The sequence below is a fragment of the Numida meleagris genome, chromosome 5, assembly GCF_002078875.1.
Source record: "Numida meleagris isolate 19003 breed g44 Domestic line chromosome 5, NumMel1.0, whole genome shotgun sequence".
Taxonomy (NCBI): Eukaryota; Metazoa; Chordata; class Aves; order Galliformes; family Numididae; genus Numida; species Numida meleagris.
Window position 1 is genome coordinate 16277948 of NC_034413.1, and position 14328 is coordinate 16292275.

Consider the following 14328-nt stretch of genomic DNA (forward strand, 5'->3'; position numbering starts at 1 on the left):
AGCGGCGGCCCGGCACGAACGCGGGCTGACGGCACCCCCGCAGCCAGGCAGCAGGGTCCCGCCGGCCGCGCAGCCTCCCGGACGCACCCATGAAGCTCATAGCGCACAAACAGCGCTGTAAGTAGCGGCCGCGCCGCGCGTTGGAGCGCTCTGCGCGCCCCGTCCCGTCGCGCTGAGCCGCGGCTGGAGGGGAGAGCGGTGCTGGGAGCTCCGCGCTGCTTCGTCGGGCTGGGGAAATGTACAAGCAGAAACTGTGATTTGGTGATGCGCCGCTTATGAGCGTTGCCTCTCGCTTTTCGTTGGTCTGGAAGGTGTCAGTGAATTGGCTGTCTGTTCTGCCTCGCGTTTTAAGGCTGTAACATCTGTGTTTGTGTTGTGCTTGGTTGTGTTGGGCTCGGCTGTTAGGAAGCAACGAAGCAACGTGCTCCGTTTGCTTGGTCGTAGCTAACTTGTGAACAGGTATGGAGCTGCTGCACAGTGCCCGGGCAGCCACCACCAGCAGGACAGCACAGCTAGGGGAGCACCCTGGCTCTGAGCAGGCTCGCTTCGCCGTTCCTTCAAGTAGAACATGTTTGCCTTCTTGTTCTGAGTTCAGCACGTTCTGAAAGGGTAGTGAGGGATAGGCAGTCTTGCAGCTACCCACTGCTAAACCCAGAGAAGTTTCTGTTCAGTAGGAAGCGCTGTGTGTTCCTCTACTTTGTTGTGTTGTTTTTTTTTTCATACTGAAGTAAATGCTTACAGACTTCTCTCTGAGCAGAACAAAATAGTCAGAAACGGCCTTGGAGGGATGCAGCTTTCCCAAGGCTGCTTCTTAATCAGTGCCTTCTGCTTGTCAGATGTTTTTGCGAAGCTCTGCCACATCATGCTCTGGTGTAAACTGTTTTTGTGGAGTTTTTGTGCAGCTTCAAATTTTCATTCAAGAACAAAAGCTGCAGCTCTTGAGTTAAGTTGCATGTTTATTTGATGCAAGTAAGAGGATACAGCACTTGCATATCAAACTTTAGAATAGTTCTTAGTATTGCAAAGCAAAGGCTCGTAGGGTTTCATGTAGTTACTCAGACCAGATGGAACAAGGAATTTGGTTTACTTCATTTCTTGAGGGGGGAAAAAAAATAACTTATCTGACTGCAGACTCAGGTGGAAGTGGCTGTGTTGCCTGAAATGTGCAACAGCTGAGCCCTCGGCTGTGGGCTTTCTGGTGAAGGCGGGGATGGGAGCAGCAGGTGAGAGCAGAACTCCTCTTTAAAGCTATTGTGTGGGGTATTTCTTTCTAAATAAGATACATAAATTCTTGTTGATCCTGTAGTTTTTCATTTATGTGCAAGAGTAAATTTGCCATTTAATATTAGTCTTGCAGGAAAGCATGACAGCGCATTGTCCTAGATTGAAAAAGTTCATTAAATATCACTCCAGTTCTGGTGTTGTGAAGTTTTCAGTGCATCCATCTCCAGATCACACTATACAGTCCCGTTTTTCTGGTTTTTGTATTTAATCCCAGCCTCTGCAGATGTTTGTTCTGTGCTTGGGGACACATTGCAAAATGCAGTGTGGTTGCCACATGATGTGTAAGCCCTGAGTATTGATTGCGGGGTTTGCTTTGCGTGGGGAGGAAGGTAATTGGCCATTTCCCAATATTCCAGCATGTGAAGCTATCTTTCTTTAGCAATAATTCCTTTAAATCCTCACAAATTACATGTTGAGTGCTTTTACTTTCTGCCAAAGTGAGACAGACTTGTACATTCCTTGGCCCTTTTCCTCTCAGAGAAGGGAAGGTTTCCTTTGGAGCCTGTGTTCTTGGCTGCTCAGCCTGTGCTCAGAGGGAACCTGGGGTCTGCTTCATTGTCCTTCTGACCTACCTGCTGCTTCCCCTTCTGCAGAGAAGAGCTGCTCTCTACTTGGTTATTTTCTTAGTTGAACAAGATGAGTTGTTGGGCTGTTAGACTGGTTCAAATCAGTGGTGTGGGCTGGTTTTGAGGCTGGGGTTCAGGGTACCTTTCTGTATCACGGCACAGTGTAATGAATACAGAACAAGTAACTGTTACTATGCCTTGTGCTCTGAAGTGCTCCACCAGAGAATAAAATATTCAAATGTTGTGAATTCTGCCAATTCTGAAAACCTGCTGTGGTGTCAAACTGTGTTCAGTTTAAATGCAGTCTTTGAACAGAAGAAAGAGAAAGAACAGTTAAGTGCCCTTCTTGATCCCTGAGCAACAGCACTGCAGCCAAGTTAGAATGAAGACTTCAGCATGGCGGGTAGCTAGACTGGTGCATCACAGCATTATCCTATGTCAAGCATAGGGAAGAAGCAGCTGGACACCTTAATTGGATTGCTTTTCCTTAAATGGAGGTAAAACTTTGGGGTCTCTATTCAAAGCAGGGTCTGGCATCTTGCCCCAAGTCAGTAGGCGATAGGTGGAGGTCAGAGAATGTGTGCTTAGAGGCGTCATGACTGTTTACAGCTAATACATGTTATAGATGCCGTGGTTAATTTCTAAACGCTTTGTTGTTGCTTCTCAGCAAATAATGTTTTTGGCCAGTATTTTCATTGTTACATCTGTGATGCTTGGATGCAGCATAACTGCGTAGTGATACCTAAGCCCAGATTTTTTGCTGTGGAAGACCTAGTGGTGAATTCAAACATGGAATGCCACAATTATATTCTAGATTTTAATGGAGAGTACAGAAGTGAAATGGTTTTGGTCAATGCAGTATGCAGTATGTGGTGCTGGCGACTGAAAAATTTGTCTGGAGTATTGGAATATCCCACAGTTTTTTTAATCTTAAGAACAAGTTCTGGTGTCATGCTGCTTAAAGTTGGTCCCTAGCTGGTTTTCATGTAGACTGATGCTGGGGTTGCATGAAGAACAGGCTGATGGTAAACACTTGAACTGGTAGGTGTGTTGTGGCCAGCATTACTGTGAGTCCCAGCTGCATACCAGCCACATTGCCGAGGTTGCACTTTGCCAGCAGGAATGGGAAATGCATGCAGATCTGCTCAGTGCCGTTGGGCTGGGCACTGTCAGGCTGGTTGGTGGTGAGGAAGTTCTCATCAGCTGATAGTTGTTTCATATAGCTTTGTGAGGTTGGCTTTTGGTAGGTTGGTTCTCCATGGAGCTGTTCAGATCAGGTGGTGACCCAGTCTCACTGCTATCTTCAGAAATCAGTTTGTGGTAATAGGAGTACATATGTGTGGATGGTCACACCTGCCTGGCAAATGGCTCTGCGTTCTGTTACAAAGGTTTTTCTTTCCCTTGCTGCTGAGTAGGCAGGCGTTCAGCAAGGCTTTACTTTTGAAAATGGTCTGGAGGGCTTCACTTAATGTTTGGGGGATTTATTTAGCTGTAGCTCTGCAGGGTTTGAAGAAACTTGTTGTACTAAGCAGCTAAAATTCATCTTTCAAGATGTATATTCTATTTCCATTCCAAATAAAACAAATTTTTCCATTTTAAGCCAGGTTTGGGTCAGTCAAAATAACTGTAGAATGGGAAGGAATAATTGAAATACATGTAAATCATTATCAACTTCTCACAGCTGCTTTCCTTTTAAGAATGTTAGCCCATCTGACACGAGACTCTTGTTTTTGTTCCCCCTCCCCCCCTCTATTTTTAGCTTTGGCTTTCTCTCCCCTCTTACAGACCCAGTTAAAACTGAAAAGTTCTTAGCTCACCAATGCATCAAGCAATGGAAATGAGATGGAAATGAAATCATAGGATTTCATCACATGTGAGAGGGAGGGGGGAAAAAAGTCAGCTGAACCTAAGGTCTTTTATCTGAGATATTCATGGTGGAGATATCAAAGAGTGCTGATAGCACCATTCAAGTTACTGACAAAATATTGAGATACTGTACCAGTGCTTGAGGGGGGAAAAAAAAGTAAGACAAGTGTGGGAAAAGGAAAAGAAATTCCTTATTAATGAAAGGCTGAGCGAGGCTGGCCAGGTTCGCCCAACAAGGGCTGCAGAGGTGTTATGCCAGTCTTGCAGGGGCAGGTGTACAAGCTGAGACAGCTTTAGCAAAAGAAGAAATTGGTCACAAATATATTAAGATAGGATAGAAAGAAGGAATCGGGCATCACCTCTTTGTAAGATTTTAAGAGTAATAAGATTGAGCTAACTTTTTGTGGTAGTTGTTTAAGTGCATGAAGGAGATTGCCCTTTGTTAACCCCTTTAACGGGGCACTGTTGCTGAGTGACACAGGAGCTCCCTCTACTTCCCCTGAGTTGTCGGGCGTGAGGAGCAGGTTAGGATTTGATGTTCCTTGCCCTCTTCTCTGCCTTAAATAGTACGTTAGCTGTAGGGTTTTGAAAAATCAAATGTCTTCAGTTCAGCATGTGATATCCCTTATAGGAAAAGCTTTATGGGTTGACACTGTTCAAAGTTTGCATAAAAACTAGGTGAAGTGTGTTGTGGAATTTCTCATGGGAGGACCTTTCCCCCAGATAGCACAGCTGCTAGTGTGCATCAGATTACCTCATTATGCAATGCTGGTGATACCTTCAGTTTGCATTGTCACATGCTGCTTCAGCTAGGTTTTAGAGTAATTAGAGATTTTTATCTCTCAGTAACAAACCAGTAAGTAGTTGGTGCAGTTTATTAACATAAAGGGAACACATTTTCACAACAAGATAAGTGCTTTTAAGAGCACGTGGTTCATCTTGATGCTTTCTGAATCAGTTCTATCAGATATAGGGCTACGTTTTAGTGTTACCACCTTTTGTGGCTTACTGCAGTGCAAAGTTGCAGTATGGCAGTTTTATTTTCTCTGCTGTCATAGATTACATTGAGCCAGTGGGCATGCATGATGCAGTGGGCATCTCTGTCTTTGAGAAGATGGAGATGGGTTGCAGTAAGTGTGTAGGTACTCAAGGAGGGCTGTCTGAAGGTGCTGGGGAGACCTGATGGTGCTTTGAGTGGTGTGTTTTGTTTCAAGATAAGCTGATGGTTACAAAAGCTGCAATGAATAAAGAGTTAAAACAATCACTGGAATACATGAGTGTTTCCACTGTGATTCCAGTTATGTGGAAATTATGTGAATATCACCAGTGCTCATTAGCAACTTGGACACTTGATTTATTCCTAATTGGTTAATGAGTCAAAATATGTCTCCTTTACTGCAGGGGAGCTGGAGCAGATTGCCAGTGTTAGCAGCTGTGAAGGATTCTGAGCTGTTACTCTGAGCAAGAGAAGTAACAGTTGTTGTGGTCTGGTCTTGTGCTCTTTATTTACTTGTGCTGAAGAAAACTGCTGCTGTTTTAGGAGCAAAGTCCTTTTTTCTGCAGCTCGCCATTTAGCTCACAACAAAATGAAAGGACTTTAGATGGACAGAAAATAAGCTGGAAAAAAAGAGTTTTCCTATTTCCACTTGTTTTCTAAATGAGCATCGTGTACCTACGCCAAGAGCTATACAGAGTTGAAATAACTCAGTAGTTAGGGTTTTTTTTAACAGTACTTCTTATTTGTTAATGATTTAACTGTGACTTCTCAAAAAGTGAAGGTGTAAATGTCTCAGCAGTCATTTATGGGTAACTCAAAGTACTCACACTTTTATTGCCAGATTTGTATTTGGTAAGAGGAAGGAATGCTTCTATCCTCTCAAAGAATAAATCTGCACAATAGCTTCATAGCAGCTGTTGATGCAGATGGATTGTAGCAGAATTTATGTCCGCAAGGTAGAATACTGGAGTTTTGCTTCTGGTTAGCATCAGTTTGGATCTGTATGGCACAGTCCAGTCATACTGCACTTTACAAGTAGGAAGTTTAATATTATAGTTAACATGCATCCTAGGTGGAGGAGACTTACTGTTCCAGTGCGACAAGTAATTAAAGTTCTCAGCAGCTTAAGCAAAGATTTGTGGAAATCTCTAATGGGATTGATGTCCTGAGCTCCACTGCATTGTAATGCAGTACGGTGTGACTGGACTATTTTTGCTTAAATATTTCTCTTCTCATTCCAAAAGCGATTGAGTTACAGATTACTGCATGGTGAAGTATTTTGCCTTATCAAAATAAAGTTTGTTTTGAAAACACTTGAATCGTTCACATTTCAGGGAGCCCACGTACCAAACCTCAAGTTAGATGTTGTATCAGTGTCTTAGTATCTTGCAGCTTGTTGGGAATGGAAAATGAAATTAAATAGGCTTTACAATAGAGAACAGTAGGTGCTCTTAGGGAAAGTGAACAGTAAGCAAGTGACTTCATGGGAGCTTGTTTCTTTATGTTCTCCCTGTACTTATAGAAAGCAGGGAGAAATTGATGATTCCATTATTTGGCATACAGTAATGGAACAAAGCAGCTGTTCTAAGCATCTGGCACTGAAAGGTTTTTTGATTTTTTTTTCTTCTGTTTGCAATAACAATTGTGAAATTCAGAATCATAGAATATCCTCCGACTTATGAGCTGCTCAGCCAGCCAGCCAGGAATGAGGCATAGGCTGAGCTCTTTGTGGTGAGAAGTGAGACTCTAAGCTTCTTTCAGCCTGAAATTTAGTACCTTAATGCTGCTCTGTGATCACCTGAGGAAGAAGTATGATCAGTATCTGATACACTTACTCAAATCCTTTCCCAAGTTGTTTATGGCTAGGTTCACCAGCAGAAAAAACAGTAATGCTTATGGTGTCCATGGTTCACAGTTCACCTCAGCACTAAGTTGGGGTGCCCTGCTTGGGATGATTGCATTTCTATCTTGTGTCCTGCTTCTCGCTGCAAGCAGGGAGCTGATCGCATGACTGCTGTTCCTGAGTACTTCTAATTTGAATTTGTCTAAGAACTACTGCTAGCTGTTGCTTTCTGCAGTACCTGTGCAAGCTTCTCACTTCTTGTTGCTTCATAAAGTTACCTGGCTTACTACTTAAAACCTGTGTATGTATAAGCAGAGCAGGCAGACTAACCTGATTCAGGTTGTGGCACATACATGCTGAGAAGCAAATAATGGCATTTCTTGCATAATTGTTTGATAATCTAATGCACACACTGGCAGAAAAGATGACTGTCAGTGGGTTTTAAACACCGAGCGTAAAACTGCTCATTCTCTTTCTGCTGGTATGTGAGAGACTCCCACCAGAATGGGAGAGTTACAGAGTACTTCTCTTCAGACAGCACTGTGATTGCGGGAATTCCGATTGGTATCAGAGGGGGAACTGTAGATGGTAAGCAGTGGGATTGTGACTCTAGAGATGTTGCTCTCCTGTTTGGTTGTGTTCCCCCTAGTTTACTTTAAGAATCGGTGCTGAGAGTCAGACTGTGTGAAAAGCTGTGAATGTGCTCTATCAAGAGGTTCTGACTGAAGTGTAAAATGTTCTCCTGGGAAAAGTATTTTGTATTGCTAGAGCCTGCGTCTTCAGAGAAGGATTTCTTGAGACTTTCTTTATTCTTTTTGTTAACTGAGGCTTTATGGAATCTTATCTTAGGTTGTAGTAAATTGGACGCATAAGTGACCACCAGCTTTCAGGGGCAGATGCTGATACTGTAACTTGTACTGAATTGTCATTCAAAAGATATTTCAAGTGCTTTGGCTAACCTATGTATTTATGGTGACTTTCTCTTTCTTCCTCCCCACACCCCCATCCTTAGCGTTTCCATGGTTTGGAATGGATATTGGTGGAACGTTGGTTAAACTGGTCTACTTTGAACCTAAGGACATTACTGCAGAAGAGGAACAAGAGGAGGTGGAAAACCTGAAAAGCATTAGGAAATACCTGACCTCCAATACAGCCTACGGTAAAACTGGCATTCGTGATGTCCACCTTGAACTGAAAAATTTGACTATGTGTGGACGCAAAGGAAACCTGCACTTCATCCGCTTTCCCAGCTGTGCCATGCACAGGTTCATACAGATGGGTAGTGAAAAGAACTTCTCCAGTTTGCATACTACACTCTGTGCCACAGGAGGTGGAGCTTACAAATTTGAGGAAGACTTTAGAACGGTACGTGAACAGTTTGTATGGGTTCAGTGGGAAGGACCTGGGTGGGAAGAACAAAAAAAACAATCGTAGGAATCTTTTCTCAATTAAAACTTGCAGAGAAAATAACACATTTTGCTCATTGGAATTCTTTAAGATTAACAGTATCAGTGCATATTTGCTAATTGGTGGAATTGCTGAGAAAACAGGGGGGCCAGTGAGAATGTGGAGGCTGGTATATATTTTACCTGAATTGTTACTGTGTCGTGTGTCTTAAGTAAACAGAGAGTATTGCTGTGGTGATCAGATGCCTCATAGTCAACTGAGGGGGTGTTACCGTAGCTTTGAAGCCGAGACTTCATTGAGGAAGTCATTGGGGAGGCAGTTGCCTGTTGTGCTACTTTTCCTATCCCAGAGTTTTCTTGCAAAGACTAATGTGAGTTATTTACTTAAATCTGACGCATCTGTCCCTGGTTTCCAACCTGATGTTGATGGTGAGGGATAGCTGCTGGGGGTGACAGGTTTCAGCAGCTGCTTTTCTGTAACTGCTTCTGTATAGAGAGCTATCATGCCAATTTATCTGCCGTTGAATTACAGTCCTTGATTTTATGTGCTTTAGTTTTAATTACAAGCATCCTGCAATACAAGCAGGTTTTTATTTGTTAATACTCCTCACCTATCAGGTGACTTAGAGCCTCCAGTTCCTCAGGGGAAGAGAGTTCTGCAAGAGATGAACAAGAATTCCAACTGTTACGCTGTTGTGCAGTGATTTTCAGTAAGTGAAGTGTTTGACACAATAGTAGCTAGTTTAATGGGCGACTGCCAAGTTCCTTAATTGCTGTAGCAGTCCACTGCTAGTACCAGATTTTTTGTCCTTTAAGCTGGTTGCAAGTCATGGAAGTGTTAGGCTCTACTGATGACTGAATTTTCTGAAGAGACAATTTTTGTCTTTGCATTGTGTAGGTAATGTCAGGCAGGATGGACTGAGGTGAGTCCTAGCACTAGTCAGTGTGGCCGTAGTTCAGGTTCTGGAGCATCCTTGCGTATGCTTACGGATGATTCAGGTCACATTATCTAGTAACAATTGGAGTTCATTTTCAGGCTTTCTGAAGAGGCTGACTATTCCTTTGGAATGCTCAGTATTCCCAAATTTCTCTTTTGTGTCATGGAGTACTAGCTAGAGTTGTCTCCTTAATAAGGAAGTTCACGTACCTTGTTCCCATGGCTGTGGAACTGAACTGGAAGTTACTTGGTGGCTGTCACAGCAAGACATCTCTCTGTGTAACTTTGACCTTATCTGCTGAAAATAGACAATTTTCAATGAGGGACCAGTCTCTCCCAGTTCAACTGGATGCAGTGCTAGAAGTTTTAGTTGGAGTTAAGGCTAGCTGTTGTACAAAAATGACATCTCACAACCAATTATGGGCATAAAATCCTACACTGTGTGCTACAACACTTATGTGCAAATAGTTTAAGAAAAACACTATAGAGGCTGTCTGGAATATTTTACAGCTTTGTGCAATCAGTGAAGTGCACTTAGACCTGAGGTGAGTGCTTTGGAAACCTTTTCTTGCAGCTACTCAGTCCACGCTGTGTTTTAAAACAAACATTTATTGACTCAAGCTGTGATATCCACAGAGTATAACAGAAGCAAAATACTGTCGATTACATGAAGGTTTGCTTGTTCAGTATCTCTGGAAGGGCGAAGTGTCCTGGATACTAGCACTTAAATTGTCACGCTGCATTAGCTATTTTACAGCAGCTGGCTATCTCAGTGTGTTCTGACTAAATTGACATTGGACAACAGCTTCAGAAGTGCACTCAAAGTATTAAAATGTCTGATCCAAATATTTGATCACTTTAGTGTACCTACAGAAGTAGAGAACAAGTGCCAAGTCTAATATCCTGCTGCTGCAGAACTCAATATTATATAGCGCTTTGTAGGGAGGAGGTTTTAAATCTTACTGTTTCTGTTAGAAGCAACGTGGAAAAACTAAAGTATGGTTCTGGAAGTTAATTTCATGTAGAAATCTGGTGAAGTACTAAGAAAATCATGAAACTGCTAGAGAGATAACATGGTTTTGTTAGCCCTCCTTTTCCCTGTGCACATGCTTTTAAGTTATTTATCTTTCACAGTATTTCTAAATGTTTGTGGGACTTTCAGGATTGTGTAGATTTAGGATGAAGAATCCAACGTATTATAAAATGTACTCAAATCCAAAAGTAAGTTTGCTTCTAAAATTGCAGTTACTATTTCTCCTTAAAATAAACGAGCAAATACTTTCATACTTGTCTATTTCTGTGTCTGATTTTGGATCTCTAAATAAGTTGAATAGGTTTGTACTAGACACCTCTATTGCTTTTGTGTATTTTAAAAGTGAAATTGGGAGGCATCTTTTGTTTTCCTGAAGTCTGTATAGTTTGTCATAGAAAGGCAGCTAAACCCACAGAGCCAACTGGGTTTGACCATCTGACCTCCCTGTCTTGGGATCCATGCTGTTGGACAGACCTGGAAAAGCTGTCAAGGACTGCGTGATGACTGCTAGCAATAATGATCAGTAGCCTTCAAATTACTTAATTCAGTCTTAAGATCTGAATGCTTCCATTAGAAGTAGGAAAATCAAGCGTATTCATTAAACTAGACCACTGAAATAATTTTACCAACCATATGGTAATGCTTAATGCTCACTGAAGAGCACCAGCGAGTAATTCACTGGAAGAGCTGTTTCCAGCTTAGTTTTTTCTAGTGTATAAGTGAGGGGTTCTTTGTTTCTTTTTTTCCTTCCCTTTTTGAATGACTAGTCTTTATGGCTGATTTGTTACTTTAAGATAACAGTGCTATTAAGCCATAGATAAATCTGTCAGCTGATTCTGATCATTCTCCCTCCTTTCTCCAACCATTTATTGTCACCTCCCATCTTCTATAAATGTTTAAGCAACATCACCTCTTTAGATGCGGAAAGGACCTGGACTTACTCGCCGATGTACCTGTAATATAAAGCTTTTATGCTCTTTGCCTCTTCCATGATAGCAGTCATGCTACTTTCACAAAAACATGTCATTATGAGAAATAAACTCTTAGACTATTGCTTAGATTTGTAAAGCAAGTCAGATCAAGGATCCCTGGGGGGTGAGGGAAGAAAGGGCTCTTCAGACCTCTGTCTAAAAGCTGCCCTATTGCAAAATTCTGTTGCCAGAGAACTGGCAAACCTGACTTGGCTCCACTGAAGTTTTGCTGCTGGCTTCAGTGGAAGCAGGACCTGAGCCAAAAGCCAGTCACTTAGTAAAGCACGTTAGAAGGTGGGAGAGGAAGTCTGTTGCCAGCACAAATTTAGATTTTGACCTTCCTTATAAATCTGTAAGGAAAATAACTTGTAAGAAAAGAGCTTTTTCCTTCCTTAGCATTTGTGACATGAACAGAGTGTCTGTGGATGACTAGTAGGCTGTATTTCTCAGAGTGGCTGAAGTTGGCAGGACCTCAGGGCCCATCTGGTCCAAGCCTTGCTCCAGCAGTGACACCCAGAGCACAGTGCACAGGACTATGTCCTGGCAACTTTCGAAGATCTCTGAGGAGGGAGAGTATTGAACCTCTGTGGGCAAGCAGCACAGCACAGAAGTGTTTCCTGATGCTCAGACTGAACCTCTTGTGCTTTAGTTTGTGCCCATTGCCTCCTGTCTTGATGCTGGTCACTGCTGAAAAGAGCCTCACTCAGCCTCGTTTGCAGTCTGCCTTCAGGTATTCATCTTTATAAATAAACTCATTGCCCTGTTTTGTAGGATGTGTGAGCTGTGTATCTCTAGGTTTGCGTAAGACTCGCAAGAAACACTTGTTTGAATAGGCTGGAAACCTGTGCTGGGGGTTATAGGTGCTGGACTGTAGCACAGAGACTGGGCTGGAGTTAAGAGTCATCTGGAGAACAGATGAAGTACCCACTACGCCTTCCATTACTGCCACTGCAGGAAGCTAGGAAAATTCAGAGGGCAACGGGGAGAGACAGTGTGTGTATCTTCTCTCTGTCAAGAGAGGGAAAGCATCCTTCCAGCTACCTGGACAAGAGGGAGTGTGCTGTGGAGCATCCCAGGCTGGTGCTTTTCTGCCCAAAGCTGATGCAGTGTCCTGCATTCTCTTCTGCCTCAGTGGATGTTAGGCTGACCTTTTAGTTGCATTAGTCTTTGTCTTGCTTGAATCTGAGCGGATGTTTCCCAGCCTCGGGGTGTGGAAGAAGCGGGGAGGAGTATTGCATCAGAGCTCAGAATGGAGCAGGTTGGGGGGCAGGGGTTTTGTTTGAGGTGAAAGCAATCAAAACATGAAGAAAGCAAAGTACATACCTATAAAAGTGGAAAAACTGTAATGGAAGGGAGATGGAAAGCGAGGATAGACTGAGCTATTATATATAAAAACAAAAAACAAAACGGGAGCAAACCCCAGAAGAAATATAAAAGCCAAGGTGATGCAGTAAGCAAGGCTGTTATAGCTGATAATTAAAACCCTGCAAGTTATTGCATTTCTAACAGTTTCTTACAGAAGTATTTTCCTGTTTCTCATTGGAAGTCCAAGACACAGATGAACTTAAAACTGCACTTAATTTTTTAAATTCCAGAGCTCATTGGAGTTTAAATTTTCAACCAGACGAAATCTTTCACAAGCTGAAGCTTCACTGAGGCAATGTATGCATACTGATTACACTTACTGATGTTGATCCATGAAGCTTTTCCCCTCTGCATGTAGGTCGTGGCAGCTCTCGGCTCATCTCAAGAGGACTGGGATGTTTGTTGTTCTCCTTGCCTGAGGTGGAAATGTTTGTTTTCATGAGCGTGTAAACAAACATGACCCAAGTCTTCCACTCCTGTGATTCCACACTTGAAGGGAGCAGCAAGTTGGCACTGGTTGTTTTTTCCTGTCAGGAAGGCTTTGTCAGCTGCCCTGCTGTGGTCACCACGGTGTTGATCTTGCTAGGTTTGAGTTGCAGTCATACTGTCTGATACATGAATACAGCTGAAGCTGGCTTGATGCTGTGCGTGTTATAAAAAAGCCTTGAGCAGGCAGTGTTCTTTTCCAGTGCTCCTTGGATGTTTAAAAGCAGAAGTGGGCTTTCATTTTCGTTAGGGTAGGTGTGTACATGGTAACAAGGGACCTTTTGCACATCCTTGAAATAAGCTCTGTTTCAGGAGTTTGTTGCTGAGGTGTGAACTGTCACATGGAAGCATTCACCACTCCCTTACTGTGTTGCATCCAGATGTTGACATAGTTGAAGTCCTGAGTCCCTGATTTTGAGGGTCCTGAAGAATTCTTTGAGGTCCACTGTGTTCTGTTTCCTTCCTTCCCCCAGTATTTAAAAACAGTCTGAAAGAGGAATTTCTATGGTCTAGCCATAAGGCAGAAAAATTGTTCCATTATAAAGTGTACATGTCGTTTCCCTGTAACCATTGTAAATTTTCCCTTCAGGGCCCTGTGTAGCACTCTGTTCTGCTGTTCTTCCTCTCGCAGCACAACTGTGTGACATAAAACTCTTCTAGAGAGGATGCATGCTGAATACAGTTGCAGAAGTGCAGAGCAGGCTAAGTAGAACAGAATGCTGTCTGCTTTCATACCAGTGGATGTAGAGGACTGGAAAATATATACAAATACCTACAAATGCATTTTTGTAAAAAGTTGCAGGAAAAACATCCAATTAAAATTGGCTTACTCACAGAGCTTCCATTTTTCTTCTGCGTTTCTGCACATAAACTTCAGCTCCCACAAGGGAAGCAGTTTGTATAGCTGAAAGATGAGGATGAAGAGAGCGGGGTGAGGTCAGGTGATGGCAGCAGGAAAAAAAACACAACCCTGCTCATACATTAGTTATGATGTTTACAGGCACATCTATTTTGTGATGCAGTTGAGCTGCTTCAGTCATTGTGAGCAAAGAATGAATAGAGAAAAAGCAGTTTTATACACAGTGAAAGGGACTGGGAAGGGATTGCGGCCCTGGCTCCAGCAAGGCTCCTTGTATGAGGCTGGATTACTGTGTTTCCTGCAACTGTGCCCTGATTTGCGCTGAGGGAGAAAAGACTAGTGGCTTGCTGTTCTGCCCAAAACCTCTGAGATGGGGTGGGTGAAGAGCTCGTGGGTCTCTGAAGGCAGGCATCCGTGTGGAGTGCTGATGCCAGGCTCGTGCCTTCCAAAAATGAGAACCAGATTGCTGTAACAGTACAGGAGAGGAGATTTTGTTTTCTAGCAATATTATACACGAAAGTAAGTGGCATATGGTTTTTCTGCTTACAGTGTATCAACTGTTATATGTAGCACAGAACCATGAAAAACAGAGTAAATTTTAATGTCTTCTATACATGGAAGGTTGGACTTCATAAAACTTTTATGCTTGAAAGAAACCTCTGATTAGTTTCTCTTCTCTGTCCTTATAAAAGTGGTGGGCTGAGCAGAGATTTGG

General features: G+C 42.7%; 1 protein-coding gene across 3 annotated transcripts in view; it reads left to right on the forward strand.

Annotated features, from left to right (window-relative positions):
* The window catches only part of PANK1 (pantothenate kinase 1), a 43944-nt gene that overhangs the window by 18369 nt on the left and 11247 nt on the right, over window positions 1–14328 (forward strand). The window contains exons 1-2 of one of the 3 annotated variants that reach the window (XM_021398659.1): window positions 1–117; window positions 7569–7921. In XM_021398659.1, coding sequence (XP_021254334.1) covers window positions 90–117; window positions 7569–7921 — 381 coding nt within the window. In that variant the 5' untranslated portion in view covers window positions 1–89. Of the gene's footprint in view, window positions 118–1195; window positions 1224–7568; window positions 7922–14328 lie in introns of those variants that run through there. The other 2 variants (XM_021398660.1, XM_021398661.1) reach the window with 2 other exon arrangements.